The sequence below is a fragment of the Hipposideros armiger genome, unplaced genomic scaffold, assembly GCF_001890085.2.
Source record: "Hipposideros armiger isolate ML-2016 unplaced genomic scaffold, ASM189008v1 scaffold_639, whole genome shotgun sequence".
Taxonomy (NCBI): domain Eukaryota; kingdom Metazoa; phylum Chordata; class Mammalia; order Chiroptera; family Hipposideridae; genus Hipposideros; species Hipposideros armiger.
This window is the reverse complement of record NW_017731989.1, coordinates 610,770-619,727: the sequence shown is the minus strand read 5'-3', so window position 1 is coordinate 619,727 and position 8,958 is coordinate 610,770. Positions and strand designations below refer to the sequence as shown.

Genomic DNA, 8,958 nt, shown 5'->3' with positions numbered 1-8,958 from the left:
GTCAGTGGGTGGGTCCATGTACCCCATCACTCAAAAGCAGTTAGCCTCAGAGAACAGAGGCATGGCTTGTCTGTGACTGGGTTACAGTGCCAGGCTGCAGACAACATCGCTGGGTTCAGGATTTTGTCCTCCAGCGTGTGTAAACACTGAACCAGTGGCACATGCATGCTGCCAGATTACACACACCCGGGAACCCTAAGGTATCACTGCTCTAGGTCACACCCCGATGACTCACTCTTTACATGTTTGCTTCCCGTTCCCCTGCCCTGAACTCTGCAGTTATGGGGTTTTAGTGTCTAAATGGGGAAATAGAAGGAAGGCTTTCACCGGTGAACATGAGATAGTAAGTTGTGTGAGTGGACACCGCTCATGGACTATTCGGAGTATCTCAGGAGTGCCACTACTGGGTCAGGCAAAGAGAGTGACTGATTTGGGCAGAAAGGAGGGGGTGGGGAGATGCTGCTACGCTGGGGACCAAGGAGGTGTGTGAATAGAACCTGGGGCCGTCCCTGGAGAACCTCTAACTAATGCCACATCCTGACTCCTGTCTGTCCTGATGCGGACTTCATCAGGGCTCAGAATGACATTGGGTCTGTGCCTACCCCTTTTGCAGGGGCACAAAACTGGGCAAACAGGCTCCACACCCCTCCCATCTCTGCCCTCCCTTCCCATACTGCAGAGCTCGCAGTATCCAGTCCCCCCAGCCCCTCCCACCTCCGTAGGGCACGCAGCCGGGTATACAGAGCTCCCAGACCCCTTCGGACCCCTCCCTTCACCACTCGCGCGGCCTCCATCCCTGGATTCAGGCCTCAAAGCTTCCACCTTCGTCGGCCTGGAGGGCACCCAGCAGCAGCAGCGAGGTCAGCGCCCCGTTAGCTCAGCGTTGCTGAGCATCCGCAGTCGCCACCAGGCCCCGCCCCACGGCATCCGCGAGCCAGGCCGCGCCAAGGATTGCAGAGTGCGGTGAGTGTGCACAGCCGGCAGGGAGGGACCCTGGCGGCCGGGTCCCCGCCCCACCCGACCCCAGACCTTCGGCTCCTTCTGGCTTCTTGGCTGTCAATCGGTGTCAGGGCCCCAGAGCCGCCCCTAGAAAAGGACCCTGCAGCCCCTCCCTGCTCGGGGACTCGAGCACACCGGCCCCCGGAGCCCCTCCCCTCTTGCAGGGATCAGGAATCGGGCTCCCCCAGCCCCATCCTCATTAAGCTTCTGAGCCCCTCCCTCTTACCAGGAGCCAGGAATTCAGGCCAAAAATATCTCTCTCTCCCTTCCAGAGCCAAGAGGCTCCGCTTGCAACCACTTCTACTCCAAACACCCAGGCGTCCGAGCTTTGACTGCTCTTTTGAGGCAAGAATCTGGGTCCCCAGACTGCGAGTCCTGTGGAACACGGGAGTCAGTGCCCCCAACTCCTGTGGCCCTAGATTCTAGGAATTTTGCTGCCAACACCCCACCCCCACCCCACCCCCCTCTGTGACATTTGGGACCCAGGGATCCAGCCCACCAGTCCTTTCACCTCAAGTCCCAGTGTAAATGACGATTAGGGGACCCATTTTGTTCCTCCCTGATCCTTAAGTACAGGAATCCAACCACTGTTCTTTTGGGGACCCAGGAGTCGGGGACCTTAGCTCAGAAGCCTCCTGAAGCCCAGAGATCGGTACCTCTTTCCTCTTTCAGGGGCCCAGGAGACAAAGACCCTAACCCACAGACCCCATTACACTGAGGCTCGGTCCTCAACCCCCTGCGACCCAATGTCCAAGATTTCATCCATCCTGGAAGGTGGGGCTGGAGCAGACGGAGAGGGAGGGGGCAGGAATGGAGAGAAAAAAGTGAATGAGGTGAGGTTAGGGTGCGGACGTGGGCTGAGGGTCTCTGTGGTAAACAAATGCTAAACAAGCAGATAGCCATGGCAACGGCCTTCCTGGGCCTCCCCTAGAGACACCACTGGGGCTGTGTCGGGGAGGGCAGCCCCTAGGAGCCCCTTCTCCAGCTGTTGTGTCTTCCTGTTTTGTCACCATGGTGACAATGACCTCAGCCTTCCATCCCCCACCTCCGGCAGAGCGGGAGAGGTTCATTTACCCTCGAGGGGCGTGGTCTTGTGTTGGCCCCGCCCCGGGGCGGGACTGGGATAGCCCTGGCTGGGGCGTCCCTTCTCGGCCAGAGCCCTATGCTTCGGCCCCACCCCCGGCTCCGCCCTCGCTCCCTCCCCAGCCCGCCAACCTCATCCAGTTCGCAGACCCTTCCAGTCTGCAGCTGTCGCCTCTGTTTCAGCTGCAGCCGCCACAGGTCCGTGAGGTGAGGCTGCGGTGATTCTCGAGGGTGTCAGGAATTTTGGGTGCACAGGGAGGGAAGGGCTGGGATTCAGAATGTCTGAGTCCCTAGAAAGACTGGGGCTGGGCCAAGACTCGGGTTCTGGAGTGGAGAGGGCTGGGAACCTGGATCCATACAGGTCATACGTCTGAAAGAGGAGGAAGGACGGGGGACCTGGACTGCTGGGTCTGATGGAGGAGGGGCTGGGGGCCTGGACTCTTGGGTCTGGGGACGCAGAGGGATGGGAACTCTTAGGATCCCGGGTTGAAGGGGGCTGAAATCTGGTACGAGGACGTCCTCAGGAGGCACTTGGAGTTGGGAGTCTTGAGTTTGGGAGAGAGAGGCTGAGGTTCAGAATTACTGACCTCCCCACACTGGGGACAGATTCTAAACTTTGAACTGGAAAAGCCAGGGGCAGAGATCCAGCACCTATGCTCCCGGAGCGCGGTTGGAGCTGGGAAGCCAGCGCCCTAAGGCCGAGAGAGGACAAAGCCAAGGCCGAGGCCAGCATCCCTGGATGTTGAGAGCACAGGCTGATTCTGTAGAGTGATGGGGTGTGGTGCTGGGCGTGGAGGGCGGGGTGTGGCCTGAGTTGTGTGGAGTGTTCCTCTCCCTCCAGTGTCTGGCCGCGCATTCCTGAGCTCTGTCTCAGGCGACCCTGAGGGTGGCCCCTGAGTTAACCTGACTTCCACCGGACACTTCAGGAGCTCTGGCTCGTCCTCTTCCTCCTGGGCGGCCCCGACTTCCTCCCAACCGGTCCTGGAGGGGAGTGGGGAAGGCACCTTCCAGGTGGCTCGGGAGCTCTGACTTCCTGGAAGTGGTGGGAGGCTACTCATCTCTGTTGTGGTTTCAACGCAGTGCAGTTTAGGGCCTCGAGGCGGCGGGTCTCCGCCAGGTGAACACGGACCCCCAGGTTCCCGGTCACTCCTCCGTTAAAGACCCTCTTGGGGGAACCAGGCGCCCAGCCCGTCTTCATAGGGACCCAGAACTCACATGTTGAACGTCCCAGAAATTTGGGTTCTAGCCCTTACCTGCTAGGACCCGGAGTCTAAGGTCCTCGCCTTTCCCCCTCCCCCCGCAAACCAGCGAGCGGGGCGGGCCTTCCCGAAGGCCACCGCGGGGCGGGGGTCCCGGCGCCGCCTCCGGGTCCCAGCCACATTCCAGATGGCTGGGCTGACTTGAAGTCCTTATAAGGCTGGGAGATGCGCGCCCGCCTGGCCTCCCGCCCCCGTAGCCTCCGCCCAGGGCCCTCCCGCCCGCCACGCCGCTGCCGACGGGCGAGGGTAAGGTTAAGATCACACACGCCCACGCCGGCCCGAGGGGCATGCGCTTTCGCCGCGCAGCCGTTGTTTCGGCCTCCGCAGTTAGGGGACCAGGAGAGGGGGCGGGGCTGCCCTGGGGTCACCTCCCGGACCTGCCCCCGATTGAGAGGCGCGCCCAGCCTGCGGAGTCTCCAGGCGGGTTCTGGGTAGGCCCCCGCGGCGGGCTGACGGGTAGTCTGGGTCCTGAGAAGGCGGAGCCCGGACTGAGCTGGATGCTGACGTTCTCTCTCCCTCCTGTGTTCTGATTAACCTTTTCCAGGTTTCTGACTTCATCTGCTTCCACATCCGGATCTTTCTCCGTCGGGGTCCTCAGCTAAGACCACTGGTGAGTGGACTTGGGACCCAGGCTTCTGGGCCTGAGGGAGGAGGGGCTGGGAGCTGAAAGCCTGGACTTGTGTGTCAGAGGGAGGAGGCGGCTGGGGGGTCTTAAATACTTGGGTCTAAGAGTGGATTGGGCTGGGGTCCTGGATTCCTAGATACTGAGAGAAGTACCTGGGAGCTTGGGTTGCAAGGAGAGGGGCACAGATACCTGTGTATCTGAGGAAGTGTGCCCTAAAGCTGGTCTCCTAAGTTCTCAGGGAGCTGCTGTGCAGGGGGCGAGACGGGAAGACGTTAAAGCCTGTTGTGCAGGCGCCTGACACAGGAAGAAGGAAGTTTTATTTCCCTGAGCTGAGAGAGACCTTCCGAGCTTTTCAGAAGTGGCAGCGGAGACTAGACGTTTTAAGGCCTGAGGGAGGATCTGGCCCCCAAGAGGCTGGGTATTGGATTCTTGAGTATCTTTAGGCCAGGAAGTAAAAGCTGTAGGTTCTGAAGAATGAAGTTGATTTCCCAAAGTGCTGGTGTCTGGTGTGCCCAGGGTTGGGGACCCAGAGTCTTGAGGTCTGAAGCTGTATAACTGAACCCCTGCGGGAGGCCTAGAGATTTCAGAAGGGGCGAGGGCCCTGGACAGTTGAGAAACTGGGAGTTTCCCTGAAGTTGGGGAATTACTGTTTCCCCTAAAATAAGACCTAGCCAGAAAATAAGCTGTAGCATTTTAGGTGCTGAATATTTTAAGCTGAAGGAGTTTGTGGAAAAGGCACCCTTCTCCCTGAAACAGGTCATAAAACCCTCATGTGAGGCATACATGCCCTCCATACCCTGGAGGAATCATGCTACAGCTTATTCTCCGACTAGGTCTTATTTGGCTAGGTCTTATTTTTCGGGAAACACAGTAGCTGGCTGGATTCCTTAGGGAGTTGGACTCCACATGTTGGGGAGGGGGGATAGGCAGGAGGAAGCACTACTTCCTTTGGGTTGAAGTTCTCCAGATGGAAATCCCAGGTGGGAGGGTGGAGACTTATAATCTGTGAGGCAGGGAGGTGGAAAGGTGGGGGTGCTGCCCAGAGGTTAGCAGCAGTTCCAGAGCCAGGCTGGAAGCTCTGATCAGATGTGCGTCCCTGAGAACACACACATGTGGAAGCTGGACCCTTCAACTTTTGGAGGCTGGAGATATCCGGGCCTCCTAGGTGAAGGAGGAAGTTGGGCACAAGGGTTGGGGTGCAGAGCCCTGCGCACCCAAAAGGAGGAAGTTGAGAGAGATGGGTCAAGAGATAATGGAACACAGGTCCTCTTGTTCTGACAGTGGTAGTGGGGGAGGTGGGGGACGGGATGCATTAGAGCCCCGTCTTGAATGGCTAGGCTGCCGAGTTCCTAGAGGAAGGAGGGCAGTCTTGAGTGTCTGGAGTGGGAAATAAGCTCTGTGGTTTTACAGGAGTTGAGTTGCAGGGAGAGGAAAGGCACGAGAGTCCAGGTTACTTTGTCCCTTGCCTCCCTCCCCTCTCCAGCCCCAGGCAAGGGCTGGGGGGCCTGGATTGTAATCATTGGAACCTTCCTAGGATACCTTTTCTCTTCTTGCAGCCATGCCGGTGACGGTGACCCGCACGACCATCACGACCACCACCACGTCATCATCCTCAGGCCTGGGCTCCCCGACCATTCTGGGGTCCCCTCGGGCACTGACTCAGCCCCTGGGCCTCCTCCGCCTACTACAGCTGGTTTCCACCTGTGTGGCCTTCTCACTGGTGGCCAGCGTGAACGCTTATAATGGGTTCATGGGGAACTGGTGCATGTTCGCCTGGTGCTTTTGTTTTGCTGTGACCCTCCTCATTATCATCGTGGAGGTCGGTGGGCTCCAGCCACGCTTCCCACTGTCCTGGCGCAACTTCCCCATCACCTACGCCTGCTACGCCGCCCTCTTCTGCCTCTCGGCCTCCGTCATCTACCCCAGCACCTACGTCCAGTTCATACCTTCTGGTCGCACAAGGGACCACGCCATTGCTGCCACCGTCTTCTCGTGCATCGCTTGTGTGGCTTATGCCACTGAGGTTGCCTGGACCCGGGCCCGGCCCGGCGAGATCACTGGCTACATGGCTACGGTGCCAGGCCTGCTCAAAGTGGTTGAGACTTTCGTGGCCTGCATCATCTTTGCCTTCATCATCGACTCTCGACTGTACAAGTACAAGCCGGCCCTGGAATGGTGCGTGGCCGTCTATGCCATCTGCTTCATCTTGGCGGCCGTGGCCATCCTGCTGAACCTGGGCGACTGCACCAACATGCTGCCCATCCCCTTCCCCACTTTCCTGTCTGGGCTGGCCCTGCTCTCCGTCCTCTTCTATGCCTCTGCAATGGTACTCTGGCCTCTCTACCAGTTCGACGAGAAGTACGGTGGCCAGCCCCATCGATGGAAGGATTTAAACTGCAAAAAGAGTCACCCCTACTATGTGTGCGACTGGGACTGCTGCCTGGCTGTGGCCATCTTGACAGCCATCAACCTGCTGGCGTACGTGGCCGACCTGGTGTACTCAACCCGCCTGGTCTTTGTCAGGGTCTGAGGCTCTGACCAGGAGCTCCCAATTCCTTCCTCTCTCCACAGGTTTCTTCACTGAGTTCTGATGTCCTCTTCCTGGCTCCCCTCTCCTCCCTTATCTCCTTCCTCATTCAGCTCCCTCTCTTCTGTTTCATTCACTCCTGCTCTCCCTGGTCTTGTTTATCAGTCTCCTCCCCTTCCTGTTTTGTTTGGTTGCCCACTTTCTGTTTTGTCTACATTTTGCCTTTCTTTTTCCACTCTCTTTTCTACTTGGTTTGTTGTTTGGTTCTTTTCTGGCTGTCCTGTTTGTTTTCTCATCGGCCTGTTTCCTTTTCCCATTTTCTTTCTTTTGATTTCCTTGCCAGCCCTGAAACCTCTTTGTCCCCCTCCCCGCCCACCTCCAAAGGTGCTGAACTCCACATGCCACACCCCTCTTTGCAGCTGTTCAGACCCTGGGCCTCCTGAGGGGCCTCATTGCCAAAGCATGCCTGCTCCGCCTGGCTGTGCCTTTGTAGGTGTGTGTGTGTGTGTGTGTGTGTGTGTGTGTGTGTGTATTTTGGGTGGGGGGATAGCTAGGGATTGGGTATGTACAGTGTACCTCCCCTTTGAATTAAAAAAAAAAATTCCTAGAGGTCAATCATTTCCAGTGGGCTGGAGGCTTAACGTACATTCCCTGGGTCCCTAGGCCCCACCTGGCACTTAGCCTCACCTGAGATTGGCTCTAGAATTTTTGCCAGGCTTACTAAAAACCCACTGCCTAGAGGCCATCTTAAAGGAAGCGAGGGTGGTGGATGCTACCCCAACTACTACTCCCTAGGGTATTAAGAAAGGAGCCGGCAAAGAACCATAATGTCTTGAAAGCAACTATCTGAAGTATTTGTGATGGGCAGTGATATGGCCCTCCAGCCTCAGTGTTTAAAATAGCATGTACTGCCTTTGCTGCGAGGAGAAAATGGCCACTGCTGGCCTTAAAGGGGATGTTAACCTGGTTTTTGTTTTTGTTTTTTCTTTTCTTTTTCCTGGTTGCTAGGGCAAACATTACTGGGTGGACCTATTCTTAAAGGGGACATTTATTTTCAATTTTTTTTTTTAATTTGTGGGTGGGTTGGGTAGGTGGGGATTGCTGCTGCCATAATCCGAGGAATTGCATTGCTTGAGTGTGTGATACACATACACGTTTCTGTGTGCTAGTTGCTTTCTGCTGCTGCTTCCTGCTTCTCTGGGACTCACACGCATAACATGATATATATTTTTTTATTTTATTTTTTATTCCCTGGAGCTTCTGGTTCCCATCAGCCCCTGCTGTCAATCATAGAGGGAGGCCTTGTCCCTTCCCCACTACCATACCCACGTGTCTTTTGTTTTTTGGTTTTTTTTTACCTCGATATAAAGATAAAAGGAAGACTTGTGTTTGTTTTATTATTGGGGAGGGCTTCAGGAGAGAAGGCAAAGCCCAGATTCCTGGGTCTGGTGGGGGAAGGGGACTGGGGCCAAGACAACTTTGGCCTTATCAGAAACTAGTAGCTGAGGGGCTGGCTGAGTGGCTCAGTTGGTTAAGAGCTCAAGCTCTAAGCAACAGTGTCGCTGGTTCAATTCCCACATGAGCCAGTGAGCTGTGCCCAAGCTGAGCTGCTGCTGAGCTGCCAATAGGCAGCAGGATGGCTCAGCTGGTGAGAGCACGTGCTCTTAACAACAAGGCTGCCAGTTGGATTCCCACATGGGATGGTGGGCTGTGCGCTCCCCCGCTCCCCTCCCCCCAACTAAGATTGAACACAGCACCTTGAGCTGAGCTGCAAATGGGCAGCCGGTTGGCGACAGGACTTGGAGCTGAGCTAGCTGCACCCTCCACAACTAAGATTGAAGGATAACAACTTGGTTGTTTCCCTTCTCCAGTTCCTCAACACTCTTCCCGCAATTCCCCAATAAAAAGCTTAAAAAAAAAAAAAAAGAAGAAAACAGTAGCTGAGCCTAGATCTTCTGAATTACTCTCAAACCAGGAGAGCTAGTTAGGCTAGAAATGAACACGATTTTTCCCTCCTTAAAGTCCCATGAGCGCTTCAGAAATAATACAAGGTCCCAATCTGAGTGGCATCTTTCCTCTAATAGCAACTCTTCCAGGTTCCCCATCTCAGTAATAGGCTCTTGGGGCTGAGAACCTAGGCACTTGATTTTACCGGCTCCTCTCTGTAAGTTGCTCAGCCAACACCTCAGTTCTTCTTAAGTGCTATTTTTTATCTATCCCCTTCTTAAGGTTCCTGACCCAGCTAACGTTTCATTGTTTCACCTGAGCTATCAACACAGCCTCCACAATCTTACCTGCAGCCCACCTTGGTCCCAGAGGGTACTTCCAACATCCAGGTCTGTCCCTGCCCTCCCCTCCTCACATCCTTCCATGTCCCACTCCACCTTGCCTATAGGTAATACCAGAGCCCCTCAGTCGGCCATTCAAGGCCTTTCAGGATCCAACTCTGCCTACATTCCCACTCT

General features: G+C 56.0%; 1 protein-coding gene across 4 annotated transcripts; it reads left to right on the top strand.

The window, feature by feature from the left end:
* The first annotated feature begins 705 nt into the window (after positions 1–705).
* Positions 706–7,873, top strand: MYADM (myeloid associated differentiation marker). Of its 4 annotated transcripts, none has more exons than XM_019625813.1 (3): positions 706–963; positions 3,886–3,951; positions 5,523–7,873. In XM_019625813.1, exon 3 carries the CDS (start codon positions 5,525–5,527, stop codon positions 6,494–6,496), a length of 972 nt encoding a protein of 323 aa, XP_019481358.1. In that variant the 5' UTR covers positions 706–963; positions 3,886–3,951; positions 5,523–5,524; the 3' UTR covers positions 6,497–7,873. The 4 variants fall into 4 exon arrangements, with proteins under 4 accessions (XP_019481358.1, XP_019481357.1, XP_019481360.1 ...); XM_019625812.1 differs by lacking the exon at positions 706–963 and adding an exon at positions 2,186–2,289; XM_019625815.1 differs by lacking the exon at positions 706–963 and adding an exon at positions 2,195–2,280.
* The last annotated feature ends 1,085 nt before the right edge of the window (positions 7,874–8,958 follow it).